General features: G+C 30.8%; 2 protein-coding genes across 8 annotated transcripts in view; one reads left to right on the top strand and one right to left on the bottom strand.

Moving 5' to 3' along the window:
* The first annotated feature begins 642 nt into the window (after nucleotides 1-642).
* On the top strand, nucleotides 643-20,072 carry LOC111633478 (mediator of RNA polymerase II transcription subunit 18-like). Of its 2 annotated transcripts, none has more exons than XM_023378058.1 (7): nucleotides 643-1,068; nucleotides 12,557-12,623; nucleotides 12,690-12,812; nucleotides 12,876-12,954; nucleotides 13,038-13,124; nucleotides 16,418-16,464; nucleotides 19,899-20,044. In XM_023378058.1, the coding sequence occupies exons 1-7, from the start codon at nucleotides 888-890 to the stop codon at nucleotides 20,008-20,010; spliced, it is 696 nt and encodes a 231-aa protein (XP_023233826.1). In that variant the 5' UTR covers nucleotides 643-887; the 3' UTR covers nucleotides 20,011-20,044. The 2 variants fall into 2 exon arrangements, with proteins under 2 accessions (XP_023233826.1, XP_023233827.1); XM_023378059.1 differs by having other exon boundaries at nucleotides 650-1,068; nucleotides 19,891-20,072.
* A 45-nt stretch (nucleotides 20,073-20,117) lies between these two features.
* The window catches only part of LOC111633477 (zinc finger CCCH domain-containing protein 11A-like), a 54,145-nt gene continuing 47,829 nt past the window's right edge, over nucleotides 20,118-26,433 (bottom strand). For 2 of the 6 annotated variants that reach the window (XM_023378055.1, XM_023378056.1), the window contains exons 9-14: nucleotides 26,142-26,216; nucleotides 25,998-26,063; nucleotides 24,455-24,493; nucleotides 20,917-21,081; nucleotides 20,682-20,841; nucleotides 20,120-20,617 (exon numbers count right to left, since the gene is read on the bottom strand). In XM_023378055.1, the coding sequence (XP_023233823.1) occupies nucleotides 20,287-20,617; nucleotides 20,682-20,841; nucleotides 20,917-21,081; nucleotides 24,455-24,493; nucleotides 25,998-26,063; nucleotides 26,142-26,216 (836 nt within the window). In that variant the 3' untranslated portion in view covers nucleotides 20,120-20,286. Of the gene's footprint in view, nucleotides 20,618-20,681; nucleotides 20,842-20,916; nucleotides 21,082-24,454; nucleotides 24,494-25,997; nucleotides 26,064-26,141; nucleotides 26,217-26,433 lie in introns of all 6 variants that reach the window. The other 4 variants (XM_023378050.1, XM_023378052.1, XM_023378054.1 and 1 more) reach the window with 4 other exon arrangements.

Raw genomic sequence — 26,433 nt, 5'->3', positions numbered from 1 at the left:
TTCATTTTTCTCGCTTAAATTCCGTTAGGTGGGCTCAGTCGCATTAGAGAGAAAGGACATTGTCACACTTCTGTATATAGAAAACGCACTTATGGACCCTCATTTACAAGTAATTTTTTTACATTTAAGTGGACCTTCATTACATTTTTTGATTCTTCATTGCAATTAATGAAAAATGATAAAGCTTAATCAAAATCGATCGAACCGATTTTGGTAACAAACGCATAAGAGGCTTTGCTGACGCTCCGCCTCAATAATTATTTGTTAATGTTCGATTTGTTAAAATTGTATGCAGAAACGTAAATTTTAGCTTATGCTCATTCAGAGGTTTGTTTTGCATCATATAAGGGAGAGTCGTGAAAACTTCATTGTAAAATGGGGTGTAAAATTTTTTGTTTTATAAGAAGGGAGTTCAGATAAAATGTTTACGAGATTCTGACATAGAGAGAACCTTATTAATATTTCTACGGATAAAGGGCGTAAGTATAAAGGATGGAGATGGATATACGATACATTTAAGTGAAATGCAATAATTTCAAGAGGCAGATACAAGGACTATATACTACAGTTTAGTACTATGTAGTATACAGTCCTTGGGGGCAGATAATTTTCTCTCGTAAGGTTGGCAACTTTAGCTAAAGAAACATAACTGCCGCCTCTAGTGGCCATTATCACAACTATAAGAACAACAAAATAATATGGCAAGACTATCACGCTTACCTTTGTTTTAAATATTAATACTTTTTTTTTTAAGAGAGAATTGATTTTCAAAATTCGTTCTTATGTGACTACAGCTGGAGAAATCTGATACAAATTAAACATTTACTTTTAAACCATTGTATTTACGGTTTTTGAGTTAGCTTGGTGTATTGTTTGTCGTGAAAAGGATGGAATCGATTGCATCAGTACGAAGAAATGTTCCTATAGCTCAACAGCAAGAATATTTATTGCAAGGAAGCATTATGGACACTTCTTGCGAAGTTCTCCTCCATCGTTTGAGAGGTCTTTGCGATAATGCTGATACTACTCCCGAAACTTTTCACGATTATGAAATTGTTTTTCAAATTAGTAAGACTTATATTGTTTTAATTAGACTTAAGATTTACTTATTTTCTTTATTAAATCAAATACACAATATGTCCATAAAGTCCCTATGCACGAGCTTATTGGTGCATTGCCTTTTAGAGTGGCTTTATTAGAATAAGCAAGACATGTCTGGAAGTCTGTTTGGAAATGCTTACTGGTTCAGCTGTTGAGACTAGGTGCCATTCAAAAAATGTTACCTGTAAAGTTTCTGAAGATTCTGATAAAGTTTCTGATGATAGCAAGTCTGGTTGCTACCAGACTTGCTGATCTTTAAAGCCATGGTCACACCTTGCAATTTCCAACCGTGCAGGTAACTGCAACCATCACAGCTGTTCTTGTTAACTAGTAAACCTGCTTCAAAAACTGGCACAAATGCAACTGCAACTAGAAACAAAAATTCTGGTATTTTTGAAACCGTGCCAGTAAGTTTTAGTAATTCAAACACAAATTATTTATTGTATTTATTCAGACACTTCGCAAGTCTCATCATTAAATTTTATTCAGTTGAACTGAATAAAATTTAATGATGAGGTTTGTTCTACTCGCACTGATTGCAAACGTTCAATTGGCGAATGCCTTTGTGCCATGTTGTATAGTGGCAACATTGAAAATAACGAAGTGTCAATGAAAGATGTTCTCCGGGTGAAATAGAACTTTGAAGTGTGAATCTTCTTTAGCTGTTATGGGGTTATCCTCCTTAAAATACTTCGAAAAGTATTCATATCTGTATGGATATATCCCCGATAACCTTCGGCATCCAAAAGCCTTAATTTGTTCACCAGCTGGTGGAAGCATGATTGTTTAGCCCATTGATTTTTATTTGCCAAGTTTTAACCCAGCATGAATGGTTTCTGTTATTTTTCTCTTCATTTATTCTTGCCAGCTCTAATAAAATGACTAACTTTTTTCTTTTATTTATTGCAGAAAAAGAACTACTTGCATTTTAATAAGAAAAGTGGCTAAAATTCTGTAATTACTCTGAAATAGAATGTAAACTGTCAGTAAACTCACAAAAGAAGTCAAAAAACAAGTTACTGTAATTTTATTGGTTTATTATAAGATTATGTTTCTGATTTGTAATGCCAATGAACAATGTGACCATGACAAGATGCATGCAACTTGCACTCATTGCAGTTGCAGTCACCTGTGTGGCTAGAAATCACTGTGAGTGACCACTGCTTAAGAATAGGTTAGAGAGTGACCAACTAATTATTAATGACATCATTCACCAATATCAACCGACCAATCAGTAAGCATTTTTAAAAAGACCCTGGTAGGAGCAGCTTCAATACAACTAGATAAGCAAGACAATGGGCATATTGCCTGAAAAAATGATCAAGATCTTGCTTATCCAGCTTTATGAAATGTCTATGTCCTGGATCTCTCAGAGAATATCATGACGACAAATTCAGTGAATAATGGATTAGGTGTGGATCTTATATGAGAAGTTACTATTAAATACTTTCTATACATAAATAAATGGCATAAAGTAATATTTGTCCTGATATGATGTAGCCTCTTCTCTAGATTTGATAATTTAGTTTGGGGCATTGTGAAAAAAGATCATTACAGTTTTATGACAGAGTATAAATACTCTGTCATAAAACTGTTGAAGACTTAAAAACAGTTGTCAGAGACTGTTTTAATGACTTCTAATTGTCAGTGTGGAAAAAATTCCCAGAAAAAATTAAAATGTATACAGAGTGGAAGGAAGTATACAAATAACTTGTATCTTGAGTGTTTAGGAACCAGTAATGGCTCTAGCCATATTTGACTTTGTACAAAACATTTTGGCATGTCCTATGCTTGCTAATCAATATATAAATATTTTAAATTTTGCACCGATTTTCTCTCTGCATTCTGTCACTGTATAGTTTGATTGTACCTAGAGCCACAGTGGCTAGAATATTTAGTGTGCCATTTGTGTCTAAAAACATGTTATGAAATAAGTGCTTTGAACTAGATGGCACTGTTGTCACTACTGATGATTACATTTGTAGCAATAGAGCTAAAGCCCTATCCTCACTACAGAAGAAGAATTATTTATATTTTTGCTATTATAGAGGAATCAGAAATCCTGCAGTTTTAAAACAAAATTAGTTATTTCTATAAAATTTCTAGTTTTGCAACCAGGTACAAAACAGTGCCCTTGTAAGTTCTTATTTTTATAAACTTTTGACATTTTTTCCAAAAATGAGAGGCAAATTGTTCTAGACAAAGCCAAAAACAGACAAAAAAACCACTCAAAATGCTTTGTCTAAACTGATTTATGTAACAACACAATTGATGCAAGTGTCGTCTAGCAAGTAACAATGATAACCTAACATGTTATAGGGCTATAATAGCAAACAACAAACTACATATTCTAGCCACTATACTGGAATTTGTGGCTGCTACAGGTTTTCAATGTTTGGTTACATATGTTTTATATAGTATTTATTGAAATCACATCAAGAATGTTTCTAAGAAATAAAGATTGTTCATATAAAATTCTTAAATTATAACAATAAAAACAAAGTTAGTAGAAATGAAATTATTTTTTTATTTTAAAACACTTGTGGTATCTCTGAATCAGCTTTAAAATAACTTTAATGTATTCTGTTAATAATTTATAATTTAATGCTGATGAAGTTACAAATTATTGACAAAATGTACAGTACATTCAAAATACATTTATATAGAACTTTTTCAAACTATAAATTTGTAGCCTATTATTACTCCTATTATTTTATACTTCAAATGTCAAAATTTTTTTGTACAAAATAATGGATTGCAGAATTTTTCAGCTTGCAATGTATGTTTAAATATTTTTCTTGCAAATTATTAGTTAAAATATGGTTCATCTTAATTACTTTATATTAGTGGTTCTTAACCTTTTTATACTCGCAGCCCACCAAATATTTCATAATTTTTTTGTGACCCCCATGTTTTTAATAATTTATTTGGTTTCATTGCTTCATTGGATAGAACTACACTGCATATGAAATTTTTTGAACTTCTATGCTTATGAACCCATATTTGATATAATCACAATCGTATTTTCTAATTTTAATGTTACTTAATTTTATTCCTTCAGTTTTAGGACTTGTGGTTTTTCCGTTGCATTTTTCACTGTATCATCATCAGAACTTTCACTAGTATTTTCTTCACTATATTTTCTTTTTGAAGGTCCTAGTCCGTGATTACTTACATTAAAAAAATTTTATAATGTTCCTTCTGTTTTTTGCTCATTTTTATGGGTTAATTATAAATAAATATAACTAAACACACAATATAAGAAAGAAATGCACTATTATTCGATCCAAAGTCGATGCTAAAACTAAACTAAAACACCCACAACTTGTAACGATTTTGCATATCTTTTGCAAAAACATTTAAATTTTCAAAGCCTACTATTTTTCCTAATTATTTTTAAAATTCCAAGCATTAATAGTTTCTTAGAATTACTTTGGAATAAAATCAGTAAATACTGCGGTGTAAGTAGCATATTTGCATTTATTTCTTCTGTACTAACAAAGTTGTATACAGGAAGAAATAAATAAAAAAAACTAAATACGAAAACTTTATCTTTCTTATTTCACTTTTCAATACGATATTCGGTTATACATTAATTTTCTTTTTATTATATTCTGAAGGAAATTTTGCATAATTAAGCAGCCCCTGGCAAAGTTCTTATGGACCCCAGGGGGCCGTGGCCCCCTGTTAAGAAACACTGCTTTATATTACTTTTGATATATATATTATTATAATAATTGGTATGAAATCAATATTAATTTACTCCTCCAGTCAAAATGAAATTAGCTAGCTAGTTCCAGGTCAGTTCATTGAAAACTAATAAATTAAAAGTCAGTCATACGAAAGTCAACTTAAACAATAATGATAATAAAACTTGATTCACAGAATTCACAATACAATACTAAACTTTTATTTACATTAAGCTGCTTTTTCTTGATCCAGGTGTTTACCTAGATAGATAAAACCCAGGCATTGAATAATGCTCATATGAGTACAATGTATTACAAGGCATGAGACTTTTAACACTGCACAGACATAGTAAAATCTCTGTCTGGATCTTCCCTCTACTAGCTCAATGCTCAGCATATATGTTTGCTTGTGTTGTAATCTAGGGGAGTACTGGAGATAATGTCTGTCTACATACAATCTAGGTGATTAGTCATCTGAGCACCTTCAATTAGTTTCTGCACATACTCCACAGTATTGTTTTGTCAATCCTATTAGACTAAGAAAGTAGCATGGCAATTTTCCTGTGCATACAGTGTTATCCATTGTAATGGATTCAAGAAACTGCTCATTTTCAACTGGAAAAAGAGATAATTCTCAGTGTGAGGAGATGGTGGCTGCAGCTTTGTCGCCTATCAGAACAAGACAGAGATCTTTCATCACAGGGCCCACTTGCATGGCAGCTGCTCTGTCTTCCAGTCGAAGCTGCTTGCCATCAAGTTGGCCATCAAGTGGTGCACCACGAACTACCATAACTTGAACGTCACACTCCATTTGGTCAGTAACTCCGTTATTTCCCTCCTTCGTCGCAAGAATCTCCACCCCATCGCACAAGAAATCCACAAGGCCGTCAAATACACTGATAACTCTATCAGTATTATCTGGGTACAAGCCCACCAGGGCAACACCGGGAACGAGTGGGCAGATGCCCTGGCAAAATCTGCGGCTGCTGACGAAACTTTACCAATAGACTACAGCAAATTTAACCTACATACCATCAAGAAGCTATGGATCGATCTTCACACCAACTGGCAAAACAACTAGGACTTGAATCAAAATATTACACACAAATTTTTTACAGATATTTCTGCAATATACTCTTATAGATGGATCACACCCAACTTTCAGCTAACGCAATTTCTGACCAACCACGGCCGCTTTTACTCGTAAGTTAAGCATTTCGTCAACCCACAAAACAGTGGCCTCTGCCCTATTTGTAATATGCAGGATGGCAGCCTCCACTATATTCTAGACTGTGCCATGTTGGAGCCTGAGAGATCACAGCTTCGCATCCTCATCAACCACAAGCATGGCCACTGGCCACAAAATAATCACGAGTTTTTGAGTGACCTGATATACGATACGGACACCTTCGACCAATTTGTACAATTCATCTACCAGTACAACAGGAGAACTAATGTCCCCACTAGTAACTCAACTTCTAGGTAATATGTAATTCAGATTGTATATACTGTATAGTTTCTCTTCCTTCTAATGCTATTACATTGTATTTGCGTATTTATCAGTACTGTGTACTTTATACTTAGTATTCTGTTTTCACCATTTATTCATTGTATATTATATGCTCTCCATTGTATATGTTTTGTTGTTCAAGTATCAACAATTAATTGTAACTTCATATATGCTTAATCCTTCTGTAACTGTATTTGCCTATTCTACGGTTGCCTATTCACGTTTTATTCGTTTGCAAATTCCATGTACCGTATGCACTATTGCATTGTATACACTAATTGCCCATTGCTTACTGTATCCACTTCAAAGTTTATATATTGTCCGCATTTACATATTTATGTGAAATTGTTTATTTGCAATCTATTTTTCTGTAAACCATGTCCAGCTATGCATACTGGTGATGGACATGCATCTTTATGCATTAATAAAATGATTGATTGTGGGGAGATGGTTTCTGGATGTCTAAAAGCATCATATAGGTGTCACTCATCCAGATAGTTACCTAGCTAGGCAAACAGCTGGATTATGTGAAAGCAGCCTAAGAAGGCCTTTTGATCATATTCATTATAGGTTTGGCCAGATTTACAGTGGGAGTGATCAGGTCATGAGAAACAGGGCCAGAATACCCCTCAAAAATTCCAGAAGATGCCTACCTGGATCTAATCCCAGGTCACCAGAACAGTAGGCTGACACCTTAACTGCCTCATCCATCTGACTATCATTAAACATTTGTTGAGACCTGGGTTTGAATCTGGATGATTGAAAAATCACAGGAGATGGTCTTCCTAGATATGTTGAACCCCATCTCACCAAACCCATAATGGATCTGAAAAAAGGACCTCTTAATGCCTCCAGAAAAGTAAAAAAAAAAAAACCTTTTATTTGGAAAAGTATTTTTGCTTAGATACACAATTTGAGCATTATCAGTGATTTTAAACTGAAATTGTGGTTTATGTGAATTAATTTATAATTATTTAATTTGAACTAACTTTTCACAAGAAAAAATGAGCTCTGTCTTAATATTTGTATATGAAAGACAGTTGAATGAAAATCATTTTTGTTGAATAGGTCAGTTTATTGAATATTATTTCTTTATAAAATATTTTTTATCAATCAGTCTTTCATAGTAACATTTTAATAACAAACAAATGGAAGAATAAAATTCTGCAGTTTAATTGTTTCTTATATTGCCAATGTGAAATTACTATATTTTCTAAATTGAGTTGACAACTTCAAATATGATGCAAAAGGACTTCTTTCAGATTTGCCTTAAAATAAATAGCTGAAATGCCAAAAATACCAAATAAAAATTAATTAAAAATATTATTATTTTTTATTAGTAATCAGTTTAAAAATTAGTATTTTATTTAGTTTTTTGCTTTTATTCATGCGTTTTTTGACAAATCTTTTATAAATAATTTTCAGAGAAAATAAATTTTAAAAAACACAGAAGAATCTCATTGCAGGACCCAGAGTCACTTGAAATGATTTGTTTGTTAAAGAGTATGTTTTTTTCAGGATGACTGATTCCTAACAAGTATCCTTTAAAGCTTTTGAAAATTAGATTTTTAAGATTTTAACATTTTAACATGCCTAAAGTATTGAGTTCTTAAGTCAGATAGCCTTTGAAAATTATCACATTAGTAGGAATGTTTGAAAGCATCAATAAAATGATTATATACATTTTCCAAAAGCAGTTTTTCCCATCCACTGAGAAAACTTTTATTGGCATTTAAGGAAAATATTAAGATACACTAGTATATTCAAGATTTTATTAGAAATATATAAGTTATGATGCTTTTATTTGATACTTCTAAAAGCAATCTAAATTTAAAACAATGACATTAAAATGTTGCTAACTGTATTATATATATTATTTTAAATAAATATTTAAACTGCAGAAACTATACATAAACAATAATAAATTTGTTTTATTTCCCTGAAGCAATAACATTGATACATAAAAAATAATTACAGTAGAGCGTCGTTTATCCGAAACATCGGTTATCTGAAGGAATTTCAGTCGACAAATTTAAATTTTCGCCAGTGCTGTGGCGCTGTAATCTTTGGCTATGTCTTCGGCTACTCAAATATTTTACGTTTTTGATACTAAATTAACTTCTGAAGTATAATTTTTTATTGTTTTTATATTTTTCAATATATTTATTTTGTTTGTACAAAATAAAAAAATAATTTTAACGATACAGTAGTCTTCATTAGGCTTAACATCGATGAAAATTCAATGCAAAGCGACACGCAACGGGGAAAATTTTCAACACGGGATAAATTAATATATTTTTTCGTACATAATTGGTTATCCGAACAACCCCAGTCCCCAATTGATTCGGATAAACGACGCTCTACTGTATATTAATCTGCATTTGTAATACAACTTCTGGAAATCAATCTACATAATATGTTAGTTTTGCTACATTTCTGGATACATAGCTGAGTCAAAAGCTATGCAGTTAAGACATTATGTATATATGTTAGAGACAGTATCGCTTGATTTACTTCATAGATAAAATTAGCATAGATAGAAATTAGTTTTCAACATTGTATGGTCATTTTTCTCAACATTCGGTATTGTTGACCATTTTAGTATTACTTTTTATAATGGTGAATTTGGACTTTTTCAAGTATTACAGTGTTTCAGTATCCCAGTATATCAAATCATATTGTAATTTAAAAATAGCTGTAGTGTTGCATTATTAATGTTCAGTCATTCTTTATTAACTTTGTCAAAAGATATCATTTTTCATTACTTAATTTATTGTATGGCATTTTCTATAGATAATCATCCTGTTCTTGTCTTCTAGTGCTAATGAGATGTAAATGAAATCTGTTTACATGTTTTACTTATTGCATTTACTCATAAAATGTTTTGCTATGCATATGATAGAACTTACAGTAAAATTAATACTTGTAATAAGACATTGCAAATTGTTTATATCTGGATTTTAAAACTATGCTATACAAATCAGCTTTGTGTTTTCTGATAGAAAACAAGCTGATTGTATTTGAATCCTATTGATAAGTCACAAAATACTTTATATTAATTATTCAAAAACTTATATAATCAGATATGTGATGTATAGGTTAATTTCTATTGAATAACTGCCGACCTTGACTACTGAATCCCATTAAGTGCTCAGAGTTTGCACATGGTTTACTGATTGAAACCATTCTTTGCATTTTTCTTTTATATTGTTTCTTTTTATTACATTTTCAATTAATTCTCATTTAAAGTTTCAATTTAATGTGAGAAAATTTAATTATAGTCAAATTGTATTAAACTTTTTATGATAAAATATCTTATAAATATGAAAATCAATATGATCATCAATTTATACTTTGTATTATTTTTACTTATTCATAGGATATTATGTAAATGTTAAAACAAATATTAACTTTTATTTGTATTTGTTTTTGTGTTGATTATCATCCTGAACTTAGGAAAATTAATTATATTTTTTTGAATGTTACATTGACATTTCTCTCTAACATTACATAAGAATGTTCCAAATTAAACTCTTACATTAAATATTGTCATCAAATTAAATTGTAATCATATAGTATTGTACATGGGAAAAAAAACAAATCAAAGTTAATATTTTTGTTTCAACATTTACACAATATCATATGAATAAGTAAAATAATATATAGGATAAATTAGTGATCAGATGATTTTGTATTTCACTTTCCATACTTAAACTTTTCATGATAAAACATCTTATAATATAATTTGAACATTGTTAAATGAATTACTATATCATACTGAATACATATTACTTTTTGAATGCTATTGTTAAAGCAAAATAAATAGCTTATGTAAATATTTTAATGGTAAATGTGAATTTTTATGGTAGTAAAATTCACTTGTTGCTTTCTGAAAGTTTTGTTTAAACACATGAATCTTTGAATATATATACATAGTAAATAGTTCAGTCTAAAGCTTGTGAGAACCATGTAAAAAGTTCTTGCTTGTTTTTTTTGTAATAAAAAATTCCAAATGATTCATTTTTTGCATTTTGTTCTGACAAAACTATCTGATTTTGAATAAATACATTTATTTACTATATTTTTATACAAAATGTTTATTGATTTAAGTTTTTCAGCTTAATTTGTGTTTGCTTTGACTGCTAGTTGTAGTTAAATAAATTCTATAAAGTCATATAATTTAATTTAATTTGTTTACAATAGTTAATTTTATTAATAATGTAATAATGAGTTGATTGTTATCATCAAAAATAGTAAAAAAAAATATATATGAAATATCTTTAATTCAAACTCTGATAGTTTGAAATCCTATTAGTTCATAACTGTACTGTTTGTCCCAGCAGGGGATATAGAGATTTATATGTTAAGGAATTTAGTTAGTTTGAAATATGGCTACTTTGAAATTTGAAGTGAAAATTCTTTCCAAATTTATATCTATATATTAACTCGTATTAGATTGTATCATGTTTAGATTGAAGTTCACATGCCTCCATACTATAAGGGAATAATAGACCACAAACTATTCTTATATGGTCAACATGGCTTTGCTTTTGCAGTAACATATTTTCTGGTATCACCTTATCCATCAACTACACTTTTTCTCTTATCTCATAAAATATGGCTGGGTTTCAGGGTTGCAAATTTGGGTTACAAGTAGCAGACAGATATTTGTAGGACTCTGCTACTAGATTTGGCAACTTTACTACTTTTTGCACTACTGTAAAAATAATTTGGGTTACATTTTGAGAACTTGCTTTATTTTTTATAAAACCTATATGCCAACCCATGGGGTTCTCACCTGACAGTTGCTGTTTATTTAAAATAATAATTAATTAGCAAAAGTAGTGTTCTTTATATGTAGCCATATTCTACTTGTTTAATAAGTTACATGGCATTTGGCATATTGTACAGAAGCAAATCTTGGATAATTTGAATCACTAGATCTGTTTTGTTGATCAATTCTGGCCTTTTCTGTTTGATGATATTACTCAATTTGTTTACTTGATGGCAGTACACTTTCGAATCAATTGTTAAATTGTCTGGTAAAAGCTCCAAAAACAAAATTTCCTTAAATTCCCACCAAAGAGAGCATCTTTCTAAGAACACGTGGAACCCATATATCGAGCTTTGAAAGAAAACCAATTTGTTTCAAGTAATCATAAGCAGTTCAATTTGATAGATTTAATCTCTTAGTGATTTCACGTGTTGTTATTCGGCAGTTTGCTTCAATCAGTACCTTTATTTTGTTTTCATTGGCTTCAATTGGCCATCCAGAACGTGGTGCAACTTCAATATTGAAATTGCCAAAACAAAATTTTGTAAACTAGTTTTGCCACTGTCGTTCTGTCAATACATCTTCTCCATACACATCACACAATTCTTACCTCGCTTGAACAGCATTCTTTTGGTAATAAAAGAGCAAAATATGCCGAAAATTCTGCTTTCGATCGTCCATATTTGATGGAACACAAAAAATAAACAATTGCACAAAATCAAACAAAATTTTTTACAAATAAACCTTAATTTAAAATGCTAGCTGTCAAAATATATAATGATAATACGATTTAGAATAAAAATGGCGGGAAAAATACGAGTAATCCGTCTAGTGGTAAAAAAACGAACTTACTTTCCAAACAACCCAATATATTTGTTATTTTTTTATATCATTTCTTTAGACTCACATTCTGTTATGCTGTGTTATATATATACTAAATGTAGGTAATTATAAGAAATGATACACACCTAAATTTTAATTATAAGTTTTTCATTGTATCAAGAATGCTTGAAGCAGTTTAAATGTAGGATTTTATTAAAACTTCTTACTTGCATAATGTAAATTATTATGTGCAGAACATAATATTTTATACTCAAATTTTTACCTCATTTCTACACAATGGTTAAGTTTTGTCAAATTCAAACAGGAAATGTCAGTGTGTGAATTATTAGAAAACTTACTATTGATTAATTTTAAATCTTAAGTTTTAATTTTTAATGTAAAAAGAATAACAATTTAAATTCAAATCCTTGTCCTTATTTAATTTATTTAACCTTTTCTTATATAAATACATTGTAAATATTAACAGTAGTTAACTTAAGCAAAAATGGGATAGAGCAGAAAATGTCATCCAAACTTATGTTAATCACATCTATGATTAGTTAGGGTCTCTATGAATCAATAAACCAAATAATAATGTATATCCTTTAAATAAATATTGTAATTTTTGTAAAATGTAACAAATTTTCTTTGTTAATTTAGGAGGACCCACAGGTACACCTCTTGTTCTTCGAACTCGTCAAGCTTTAGATCACATAGGAATGCCTTGGTAAGTTGTATTATAATATTTAATATATATAGAAATATATATAAAGGTTTTTAATAATTTAATTAGGCATACAAGATATGTAGGCCAGCCAGAAGTTGGAGATAAATCTAGAGCAACTCTGGTTCGTAGTTGTATTGATGTAGGCACCTCAAGTAATATTGTACAGTTTTTGAATGAGTTGGGATTTAGGTAATTTGAAAAATTTGTTGAATTATTTTAAATTGCCTATTTGACAAAAATATTTTCCTACAGAGCTGACTACGAATTTGTACTAAAAGGATACATGTTTCGTAAAGGAAGAATGAAAGTAACTGTAGCTAAAGTTTGCAAGGTTAAAAGTTTCTATATATCCTGTTATATTGAATTTTATTTTAAGTTTATTTTTTTTTACTAATATAATTTTATATCTTGCAGATTTTACAACAAGGTAACCCAGAAAGTATTGAGCCAGTATCACAGTCTTACTTAGTGGAATTAAGTGTAGTAGCACCTGCTGGACAGGTATTCTTAGTCAAATTTTATTCTTTTTTAAGACTTTACTCAACATGGCTAATTTTTGAATGTATGAAGTATTTTGATAAAGTTATGATCATATTCAGTTAATAATTTATGACATTTTACTTTATAAGATTTTGGATCTTTCTGGTAGCATACTCAATGTCTTCTTTCAGTCTTACAGTTTGGTTTTCTGTAAATTTATTAAAACATTTTGTTTTGAATCATAGACTCACTGATATAGAATCTGTATGATGTACTCACTGGACTTTTATTGGAGTCTTTCAGGCAATTTCAGTAGAGTCACAATCTACCAAGATTCCACAATATTTGAGGTAAATTGTGAAAGAGTGCTTTGACAACAAAGACTTTGAATGCAGTATAATAGTTTAATTTGTGAATCTTGGCTTAGCAAGGAGTCTAGAAATATTAACAATTTACTCTGACAACTTCTCATAACAATATGAATTTTAAAAAAGATTATGATTAAAATTTCTTTAATCATTATAAAACTGATATTATAACAATATTCTTATGTTTTGTTAATCAAACACTCAGATAACACTGAGTTTTTGGTACAAAGTACTATTGGTCCACAAATCCTCAGATAATCAGGACTCTATTGTATATAAATATTGTAGTAGTTTTTAGAAGAATGAATAAATTTGTTTTGGCTATCAGATTACAGTCATACACATATTAGAACTTGTTAATTTCTTTTTGTATAAGACAAATATAACAAGAAAAATTACTAGGCACAGTTCATTTTCTAACCAAACACAAACTAAGAATTAAGTTGAAATGCTAACAAGTCAATAATAATAGATGGCCCCCAAATATGACAATCAATTACTGCTACTGTGGCAGTGACTGCTAGCATAAGAAAATTTTAAAGTATATACACTTGTGCTAACAATCTTGTATCTTGAAAATGAGATCATGGACCCCAATTTTTATTACATTTTTAATTTCCCACTCATGTTATGTAAAATGACAAAGTTTAGTCAAATCAACTAATAAAAATTTGAGAATGAACTCAATTCTACTGTACTTTTGTGGATTGACAGCATGTCAAAAACCAGGATTACTAGCATGCAAGTTTAACAGCAGCTAATAAAATTGTTACAAACACTTCTGAAGATTTTCTTTGTTTAAGTGTGGTGATTGAAAAAAGTGCTTACATATGCTAAGATTATTGCTCTACATCAGGGCTACTTAAACTATTTTTATTCACGACCCCATTTATAATTGTGATTTTTTTTCGCGACCCCAAAAAAAATATAAAATAAGGATATATACAAATTTGCAAAAACAATAATGATATACTATCACAGTTCACTCTTGTGTTATAATGGAACAGAGACAACTGAATACAATGAAAAGCGACAACACTACCTAGTTCACATTACAATCAGTGTTGCTGAATCGTTGTCTCGCTGCACCAGAAGTAACACAAAGCATGCCATTTTCAAACTCTCACAAATTATTTTCAATATTTTGCATTAAAATCTCGGGGCCCCAAGATTTCGCTAAGCGACCCCAAATGGGGTTGCGACCCATAGTTTAAGAAGCCCTGCTCTACATAATGAAGAAGGGTGGGTTGCCATGTTGCCAAATTGTCTTGAAATGTGTTTGTCCATCACTCAACAGCTAGCAGATGCATTAAATTATAAAGGATCGGTGGTGTGAGACCATTTAGACTGGAAAAATAGCAATCTCTGATACCCAATAAAGGAGCAATATTTGTACAACACTGAAAAAATGAAACCCTACTGTGCTGTATCTCAGCCCATGGAGTTGCTATACTGCTGACATAAGATCAAATGTCTCATTTTAAACTGACATAGCATCTTTTTTTTTTTTTGGTTAAATTTTTCAATACATCTAAAAGAAAACATTGTCAAGCTTGTTGTTATGGTAGTCAAGATGATAATCACTCAGCTGTCTGATAATACAGTGGTGTAGTTTGTAACTTATTTACCATTACAATTTAACCTATCTTCATAATAAACACTACCACAAGATTCCAGCAAAGTTCAATTTAATAGAACTAACATTTTCAGCTATGCTTTAATTCATTCTAAAGCTGCTCCTGATGATGTCATTAAAGCATGGTCAAAAATATTAATTCTATTAAATTGAACTTTGCTGGAATTTCCTGATTTATTTATTAATTCTGTTTCCACTTTGATTTAATTACATTATTTGACTTTGTAGTCTTTGGTATATACTAAAGCCATTGTATCAAAATAGCAAATACAGCTTTCCTTGATAATCCGACAGGTATGGGACCAAAGGGGTGTTGGATTACCAAAAGTGTCCGGATTACCGAAAGTGATTACATATTCGGCATTGTTTTGCTAGCAGTAGCCTACAATATTCCCTACTCCAACTGTTCGAACAGAACTGCTCACGGAAAACACACGAAATGTGTGTCATCGTGTAAGAATTGGGTGGGGAGATTCACGTTGCGGCATGCTTCTGTGCAAGCAGACACGTAACAGGGACGGGTACCTTGATGGGAGGTGTGTTGGACTACTGAGCATGTTGGATTACAAAACGTTGGACTATCAAGGGACAGCTGTATAACCTTTATCAGATTATGAAAATTCTATATATATTAATGCAATATGCATTGTGTTTGGGAATATATAAAAAATTCAAAAGATATTTACTACACCCATTAAGGTAAGAATTTGACTGATTTGACATATTGCAAAAGAACACAATGAATTAAGTTATGATAACAAAAAACAAATAATTGATAGAATGCTGATTTTCTAAGGTGTCTTTCTGGCATGAACACCTCATGTTCATATCTGGATTGGGTTTCAGAAATATTCACAGTTAGTCTGGCATTATTCATTACCATTTGGTCACACCATTGCAGGCCCAATCGGATGGTTGGATTGGCAATGGGACGATACAATGGACATGAATGAAGATACCTTGTAGTTTCTGCATCAGAAAAGTAAAAAACAAAAATATATTCTAACTAATAAAATTTAGTAATACAGATAGTAATTTCACCATAAACTTAAAAAAGTTTTCAGAATTAGAAATTTTTCTTCCAAATGTGGAAACAATGAGAAATAAAAACTGGAAACCACACTTTGACAGTGTTGACCATTCTATTTAAATGCAAACAAAATATAAAACGTGTGAATTCAAAAAGAAAAAAAAACACACATTCCAGAGAACTGTATAACTAATTTATCAATTCTTAAACAAATATATTTTCATATTAAAACTAATATAAATAATTTAATTTTGAAAATATTTTTCATTTTTTATTGTAGGATGCTCTTGCTGATGAAATGAAAGCCTTTGCTGAACAACTGAAACCATATCCTTTCATTTTTTTTATATCTGTTTTTAAATTATTTGTTAAAGTTTATTGGTTTTCTAGTTAAGTAAGAAAGTCAATAGCTATAAAACTGGTGTATCAGTAGAATGTTTTTACCATGCTATTATAGCATACTAAAATAGGTTGAGAGTTATCATAGAATTTGGAATTTGACCTACTAATTTTAGCAGAAAATATTTTTCTTTAACAAGCTTTTTGTAAAGGAACAAAATTTGAAAAAATTGTAAATACTTTTTACTCAAAATAATTTTTACATATTCTAGAAGGGATGTTTGATTGAAATTCATTGAATTTTAATTTTTGAATTAAAGAATTGTCTTTATATATCTCACTTTAATGGCCAGATGCCAAGATATCAGCTCTTACTTATAACCAGAACCTAAGACCAGTAATCGATGTTATCTCTGTAATAACAGTACAATTAGAATGTGTTCAGTTTTCCCTCAAATTCTGTTGTGATGGAATTGTCAGAATGCCATAGACATATAGCATTTTATTAGACATGGCAACATTATTACTTAAATTTAATGTTGTTGGAAGTTATTCTTAATTAAATAAATATTTGACAACCATTATTAGATAGTAGACTCTAAGTATTAGGGAGTTGGCTTTAGAGTCCAGATCAGACTCAAGATAACATTATTTAAAATATAAAATCAGTATAGATTTTATCTATAAGATTTTCATGTTTATTTTGCATAGGAAAATACTTTTTAAAAATTCATAAATCATTATTAATATATTATTATGAAATTTTCAATGTCATAGATTAAAAGATTTTAATAGAAAATTATTTTTAGTCACAAATCATCAGATAAAGTCTGATAAAAATTTTGCTAACCATGACATATAATAGTTCCAATTCAAAAGTTAAAAGAGTTGCAAACAAAAAATCTGCACAAAAATCAAACTTTTTTTATTTTTATAATGTGATTATCCAGGAACATGAAATTGACAATATTCATTCTTCTATCTCTAAATTATGGCATCTGGTCTGCAGTTAGTGGCTTTTCTGATTTTAGTCTTTATACCAGCCATCAGAATTTGAACTTGACATGTTTCAGAAGACAATCCATTTTCATACACTTTGTTTCATCTGTTACCAGAATCATTTAATTGGACACAGATGAGGTACATTTGCAATGTTTTCTCTTTGCTGACATACAATTTGTATCCCCTAGGACAGAAACTGTTATCTGTTGCATAATGTGCAGCTTCAGCCAGAAGCCATCCGAGTGATGTTTCTTGAGGAATAGCATCAGCCTCTTCTTAATACACTCCTTTCTGTAGAAGTGTTTCTTTGTTGAAGCAGAGGTAAGAGGATGCTATGAATGCTTGAGATTGGGTAGCAATCAATCCAAAATAATGAAGACTTTAAGGGAATTTTGCATGGCATTTAAATTTTACCTATGGATTAACCTCAACTCATCCTTACAATAATCAGGTTGTTCCCATCATCCAGTACATTTGAACCTTGAATAGATAGTAGACTCTAAGTATTAGGGAGTTGACCCTTGCACATGTTTTGAGCAGAGTTCTTTACACAATTTGATTGACTAGTATGTTTTAGTAGTAGAAAAAAAAATCTAAGTTTAAAATATCTCATCAGTAAATTTTCTTTGGTGGTTGGAAGAGTTAGACAATCACTATCTTTCCAACACAGAAAACACACGAAATGTGTGTCATCATGTAAGAATTGGGTGGGGAGATTCACGTCGCGGCATGCTTCTGTGCAAGCAGACACGTAACAGGGACGGGTACCTTGATGGGAGGTGTGTTGGACTACTGAGCATGTTGGATTACAAAACGTTGGACTATCAAGGGACAGCTGTATAACCTTTATCAGATTATGAAAATTCTATATATATTAATGCAATATGCATTGTGTTTGGGAATATATAAAAAATTCAAAAGATATTTACTACACCCATTAAGGTAAGAATTTGACTGATTTGACATATTGCAAAAGAACACANGGTGCTGTTCAAAAGATAAAACAAGGCTTTTAGATATAATTTTATTACATTTATTACAACTGAAGTGTTAAATGATTACTGGAATCATTTCTTTTAGAAGAAAACAAAGGCCGTCTGATGATTTTTCTTTTTGCAATTGTTTTTCCTGTTTCACGTTTCTTGGGAGAAGAATCCTGTTTACTTTCTGAATTGGAAGCAGATTCAACAATAGTGTTTTCAGTGGAATCAACTGTTCCATCTTGTGCTGAAAATAAATTTGTATATTTATAACAAAATTTGAGATTAAATATAGAAGGACACTCAATGATCAATTAAAATATGCAAAATTTTAACAAACATTTTTTATATTCAAAACACTTGTATCACAGAAGAAAATGTGAATAACTAATGTCCATTTCCAATGTGTGTGTGTATACAGTAGAGCATTGATTATCTGACCCCCGATCAACCGTCACATTGGTTAACCGACAGCGTTCTAGTCGGCAAATTCAAATGTCCTGTCCACTAGTACTGTGGCGCTACAATAATTGGCTATGTCTTGGCTACTTTTATATTAATTTTGTTAAATTTTGTGTTTTTTAGCTGGCAACACTGTCTTGACCATGAAAAGGAGGCCAGTATTTAAACAAGGCTTAATTTTCTAATTTTTAACGATACAATAGTGACGATTATTATTTTAAAAAATTATTGTTGTTAGGCTTAACATCGATGAAAATTCAACGCGAAGTAGGTTAATTAACGGCAATATACAAATATACTGATTATATGGGATATACAGTGGTACCTCGGTATACATCTGTTTTAGAATACGTCCAATTCAGAATATGTCCTTTTTTTTTTACGAAACATATTTTGCTCCGTATACGACTTAATTCAATTATACAACAATCTATGTCTATGAACAAGTTGCACTATCGGTGTATTAGACCAGACTAGTTACACTTGCCATCCACCTGTACAGAAAATTTAAATGTCATCTTGTCTGTAATAACATAGGTGGGTTTTATTTGTTTCAGTTATGTTATTACAGACAAGATGACATTTAAATTTTCTGTACTTCTGTATAGGTGGGTGGCAAGTGTAAATTAAATTTTTGGTATAACCAACATTACATTCCAGCCATTTTCTTTGATGTCTGGCTTCAAATCTATATATGTACTTATCTGTGCAACTCAGTCAACAAAAATTGTAAAAATGTTTTTACATTCTAACGAATTTTTCTTTTTTGTTTGCACCAGACACAATTGGGCTGTATTGTCATACAGGCCAATTGTGTCTTGGTTCTAAGAGGAAGCAGTAAGACACCAACAAGAAAAGTATGGTGAAACTGTATACCCAAGTATTCAAAGCCTTGCAACATATTTTAATTAAATATTTTTGCATATTTAATAATTTTTCACTGTAAGGGATATTCCTTAATAAATCTTAAGCTTGTACAACTGGAAAAGATAGATCATCGAAGACTGCATATGTAAATTTCATCCTGAAGAAAAACAAACAGGATTCAGATATTTGTATTTTACAAGAAAATATTTTATTTCTTTTTTAAATGATCACTTTTCACAATTACATAAAGATTTCTTTCTCCCATATAAAAATATGGGTGAAAGGTGTGTTATGTAAATTTTTTTTTATAAAGTTTCATTTTTTAATAAAAAAAAATTGTATTACTAATTTGAAATATATACATAGTGTACATAAATCTAAAATTTATCTTCACAAACAATTTTTGAAATGGGCAAATCAAGCATTTCTGGTTTTAAAGATGTGAAGAATGTTGCCAACGTGCATGAAAGAACATGTGACTATAAAAGAGTTTCCATAATTAACTACTATTGATAATTTTTTCTAATTCTTGTAACAACTCTTCATCTCCTTTTTCCATGTTATCTTCTGGATAGAGTATTAAATCTCCCTCGTCATTATCCAATAACAGTTCGTCTAAGTCGTCATTCATCCCAGAAGCAGAATTATCCGTTTTCTTTTTAGTCTGTTCTTGTAATTTATGTTCAGAAATAATACAACTGTCCTTTGTATTGTGATCGTTGCTAATCGTGCATTTTTGTTCCGGGTGTGATAGTTTTTTCTCGGATTCTTTCCGAAATCCTTTGCCGCTATGACATTTAGAATCTAATTCTAGATATCCTTGATCTAATCTGTGAATACAGAATTTAGATCTAAAATCTTTAAATTTAAAAACATTTACAACATTTGGTTTACCTTTCATCTTTATTTTTCAAATTTGGCACATCCAACGAACTCGAAACGGCAGGGTGTTCGTGGGTTACCGCCACGTTGACAGTATCCTCCACCCCATTCGAATCGTCTTTACTGGACATCATTAATGCAATTTCAGATTTCTCTCTACTGGAATCTGGTGCTGTTCAAAAGATAAAACAAGGCTTTTAGATATAATTTTATTACATTTATTACAACTGAAGTGTTAAATGATTACTGGAATCATTTCTTTTAGAAGAAAACAAAGGCCGTCTGATGATTTTTCTTTTTGCAATTGTTTTTCCTGTTTCACGTTTCTTGGGAGAAGAATCCTGTTTACTTTCTGAATTGGAAGCAGATTCAACAATAGTGTTTTCAGTGGAATCAACTGTTCCATCTTGTGCTGAAAATAAATTTGTATATTTATAACAAAATTTGAGATTAAATATAGAAGGACACTCAATGATCAATTAAAATATGCAAAATTTTAACAAACATTTTTTATATTCAAAACACTTGTATCACAGAAGAAAATGTGAATAACTAATGTCCATTTCCAATGTGTGTGTGTATACAGTAGAGCATTGATTATCTGACCCCCGATCAACCGTCACATTGGTTAACCGACAGCGTTCTAGTCGGCAAATTCAAATGTCCTGTCCACTAGTACTGTGGCGCTACAATAATTGGCTATGTCTTGGCTACTTTTATATTAATTTTGTTAAATTTTGTGTTTTTTAGCTGGCAACACTGTCTTGACCATGAAAAGGAGGCCAGTATTTAAACAAGGCTTAATTTTCTAATTTTTAACGATACAATAGTGACGATTATTATTTTAAAAAATTATTGTTGTTAGGCTTAACATCGATGAAAATTCAACGCGAAGTAGGTTAATTAACGGCAATATACAAATATACTGATTATATGGGATATACAGTGGTACCTCGGTATACATCTGTTTTAGAATACGTCCAATTCAGAATATGTCCTTTTTTTTTTACGAAACATATTTTGCTCGGTATACGACTTAATTCAATTATACAACAATCTATGTCTATGAACAAGTTGCACTATCGGTGTATTAGACCAGACTAGATGTTCACGGTGCCATGGTTTATTACTTTGTTAAATTTCTTTTGATTTTAATTTGTAAGTAAAATTTTATTATTTTTATTAATCATGAATTGCAAAAAAACAAATGAAAAGCAACAGAAAACTAAAAAACAGAAAAAAAAAGACTAGAATTACAAGAAAAAAGAGATTGTTGAGAAATATGAAGGTGGCATGCGTGTTCGAGATTTAACTGTTGTGTACCGTATTCTGAGAATGACAATATCGACATCATGAAAAATAAAGACATTATTAAATTTGCTAACGTCGGGAAAGGAGTTAAATCAATTTCTAAACAGAGATCGAAGACATTATATCATGTTGAGAAATTGCTTTTGCTTTGGATAACTGAAAAACAGTGTGCTGGCGACGGCGTATCAGAACTGACATTAAAAATCACTTGAAATGTGCAAAACATAAGGCAAACCTAGTAGCAACAGAAGCAATTATTTGCGAGAAAGTTAAAAAGATACATGCTGATCTCAGAAGAATCAACCAGGAACTAGCCAGGATAGCAAGGTGTTTAAAGCCAGCCATTTTTTTTTTACATGAGAACGGATTAATCGTTTTGTAAAGTACTATATTATTTTTCCGACTTTCCAACGATTATCAACACTACTGTGTGCCGGAAATAGCCGTTCCCTAACGGGTACTTTACGCGGATTCGCGTTAGTGTGCCAGGCCTGGACTTTAAGCGTGCACCGAATTAAATAATGACAAAGTTTGTCAATAACAAAATCAAATATTTAATTAAACTTTTAGTAATAAACTATATACAGTATTTAGTAAAAATCAAACAATAATTTATTCAATGAAATTCAACAAGAATCAATCCGACAAACTCAAATCAATCTATTTCTAACTTAATTCTATTCCCCTTGGAATTTGACAAAATCAAAGAATTAACTTATAAACAATAATTCTTATAAATTAAAGATCCTAATCGTCACCTCAATATACTAGGAACCTATTTCCTCAAACTCTCAAGACTTTCTATAATCGTCGATCCACAAATCGAATAACTTCAAAATCACCTTGGAACTATTTGATCCTATCGGACATCTCTCTCGTTCACTGCTACGAAGCTCACCAAAGCTCGTTGCTATCAGGAATTCACCTCGTTCGTTTTCACTTGAGTTAGAGGCTTTATAGCGTGAGGTGACGTCACAATTCTGAATGAGATCACTCTCCTCATTTACATACTTATCTGTAACATTAAATTTTTCTCGTTTATCTGGCAGATTATTTTCCGACAATACTTTGCTAACCTTTTACATTATTCTTTTTAACAATTATCGGGATGCTTTATTCTTTTAAGGTTTAGCGATTCCTAACTGGGTTGTGGGGTCTTCCCCCCCTTTTCCTCGGTGCGGACTTACTTTTTTCCGCTTGGGAAGCGCAAGTGTGCGCGAGTTTTTCTACGGCGCTTTTCTTTCGTTGGTGAGTTGGTTTTTCTTCTATTTTTAAGTTACTAAGGTGAATGGTGAGGAAACCTTCGTCTTAACTAAACATAAGCCCCAAACAAAATATAATGAAAGCAAAATAAAAATAAAGCTCAGACTTGGTTCCTTACAGTTTTTACATTACTTCTTATGGGAAAGGTTGGTTTGGTATACGTCCTATTTGGTATAAGTTCAAACATCAGGAACGGATTAAGGTCGTATACCGAGGTTCCACTGTATATTTTTAATTGTAAAGGGACTGTCACCTGTGGAGAATAGTTTGTACCTGGTGATTGGACATGGTGAGTAAAGAAGATATTTTTATTATCCGTTTGTGTTTTTATGTTTTTAATATTGTATTTCTGCCAGCCCTATTTTACAAAGTTAACAATACTGTTTACACTTAATGTAAGTAATAGAAGAATTACNCTATTTGGTATAAGTTCAAACATCAGGAACGGATTAAGGTCGTATACCGAGGTTCCACTGTACATTTTTAATTGTAAAGGGACTGTCACCTGTGGAGAATAGCTTGTACCTGGTGATTGGACATGGTGAGTAAAGAAGATATTTTTATTATCCATTTGTGTTTTTATGTTTTTAATATTGTATTTCTGCCAGCTCTATTTTACAAAGTTAACAATACTGTTTACACTTAATGTAAGTAATAGAAGAATTACTACTATAAAAATTGAATGGTTAACACTACTGCTTTTTTGCTTGTTGCCATGTAAAAACTCAAAACAAAATTCACTCAATATCCCATTCTCCTGTGAATGTTAAAAAGCATAACTTGAATGTGATTTTGATTTAACTTCAATTTTAAGGAAAAAATTTTTAACATATAATTTAGACTTCAATTTACATTGTTCAATTTTGTTGTTTTTCTGAAGCAAAGCAGTTTGAATAACTAAAAATGAACATATAATAATCAGAGTAAATGTTAAAATGAGATTCCACTGTAAATATATTATACAGTACAATTGTAAAGTTGCTCTGCAATGGGCTATGCCCATGTGGGTTGGTTAATTATTGATGTCATTCAACACCTTAAACATTGTTTGAGTAAAACTGCCTCAGTTCTACCTTATTCTCATCATGCTAAGTATAGAGAATGGAGGATAATATTTCCAGCACCTCATGCAGGGGTTGCTCTGAAAAATTTAAAAATATTGCCACTATTTTGCCAGTTTTAAATTATTTATTGCCACCAGTTTTACTTACTGATTAATGCAGGTGCTGGTAGCCTTATCAGTTTGGTGTCTGAAAAGCAAAAGTAACACATTAAGGAGAGGGCCAGAAGTTCGTCTCTGATTCAAACAAAACTTGGTAAGCACATAGCCTTAAACACAAACAGCTCTTGTACAGTACAAATAATAGGACCCATTTCTCAAGTGTGTCCAAAAAATGGGCCTCTGAAAATTTAGCGTTTAGCTTACAAATATGGAAGTTTCAGTTCCTGAAGGAGATAGCCAAGTGAATAAGAGATGTTAGGTACCAGAAGTTTGTGTTCAAGACTATGTGCTCACCAACTTTTATTCAAATTGGAAACCTGAACATCTGGCCTTCTTGTTAGCAATAGGAATAATTTTTGAATAATTTTTTAATTAATAATTCCAATAACACATTTCATAACAATACTTAGATTTTGAGGTGACAGAACCTGTCAAAATTTTTATTTTAGTCAAGTGAAAAAAAAAAGGTCACCCCAAAAAATTCCCCAAATTTTCTGTCAGTCAATAAAAAAATCCCCAATCTGGACATGCTGGGTGGCATTGCACAAAACTGCCTTCAGCTTTCAATGTCACTTCCTATTTTCCTGTCTGAACTTGCCACGTGATGTCGACATTGCTAGGTATGTGGTACACAGTACTCCCATTACACAGAAGCTTGACATTTTGCTTTTTTTGCTGAAGTGTGATTTGTGATTCAATTTCATGCTGAATGTGGAAACAAAGTGGACTAGGGTTTTATCACCAGGATTATATCTCTATCACAACTTTAATAAAAATAGTGCCAAATGGCAGTTTTGGCACTGTAGCGCAACTCCTGCTCATGTAATAATGTCAAAAATGAATTTCCTGTGTGAATCTGAGGAACCACGTATGAGTGAATATCTCAAAACTGAGTGCAAATCAAATGTGAGTTTATTAAAATCCATGGTTACTCTTTTGACATAGAACCTGTGTGTGATGTCATTACTTCATTCCTGGAAGTTCCTCTCATTCCCCGCCCACAGTGGAAGTGACTTTATGATTACACTGTATAACAAATTTAATATTTAATTTTAACATATCACTTAAACCTCCCATCAAGCAATTCTCTTACATGTAAAAATCTTAAATATTTATTGAACCAAAATGATTTTCTAATTTATTTATTTGTAATAATAATGAAAATTAAAATTATTGCAATTATTGCATAATTCTAATTTATTTTAGTTAAAAGAATGAGAAAGACTGTTTAGAAATGTATTTGATTTTCATTTCTTAATATATTAAAAAATTTTATAATGTCTGCTTCTCTTATCAAATCATTAATTTTAAATAATATACTATTATATCATATAAAATATTTAACCCAACTAAAAACTTTACAAAATTCTTACAATTATGATGGCAAGTAAAAAACTATAAAACCAATCTTTATATAAATGTGATTGTAATGACTCCCATTAGAAGACTCATATTTTGTCAGAAGGTCAACTTGCTTTTATAAGAATTTTGTGAACATAAATCTTAAAATATTCTAACACTTATATACTTACTTGGAATTAACTTACGATTTTGTTTTAGCCTAAGAATTCTCTTCTTTGGAACAGTGTTTTCATTATCTAAAGAAAAGTCAATAAAATTATTTTCAATTTATAATTACTTGATCAACTTATCATAAAATTGTTATTTTGACTTACTTTGTGCAACATTTGAATTGTGTTTTCGTTTGAGACGATTCCTTAAATCTTGTGAATCAAATGTTTGAACTGAAACTAAGAGAAAAACAGGATTAAATTTTTTAAAATCCACATATTTATAGTAGAATTATTTTTTATACTAATTTCATATGTTGAAATAACAGAGATTTACTATTAATCATTTGTTCCAGTTTTTGGTGAGAGTGTATTTAATCATTTGTTAATTTTGCTAATTGCTCCTCCACTAATGAATTGTCACTTAATTTAATTCTACAATAACTGGAGTAATTTA

The sequence above is a fragment of the Centruroides sculpturatus genome, unplaced genomic scaffold (assembly GCF_000671375.1).
Source record: "Centruroides sculpturatus isolate CEXI.00-Female unplaced genomic scaffold, Cexi_2.0 scaffold618, whole genome shotgun sequence".
In the NCBI taxonomy this organism is placed as follows: domain Eukaryota; kingdom Metazoa; phylum Arthropoda; class Arachnida; order Scorpiones; family Buthidae; genus Centruroides; species Centruroides sculpturatus.
Note: the sequence above shows the minus strand (reverse complement) of the source record. Positions and strands in the feature narration are given on the sequence as shown.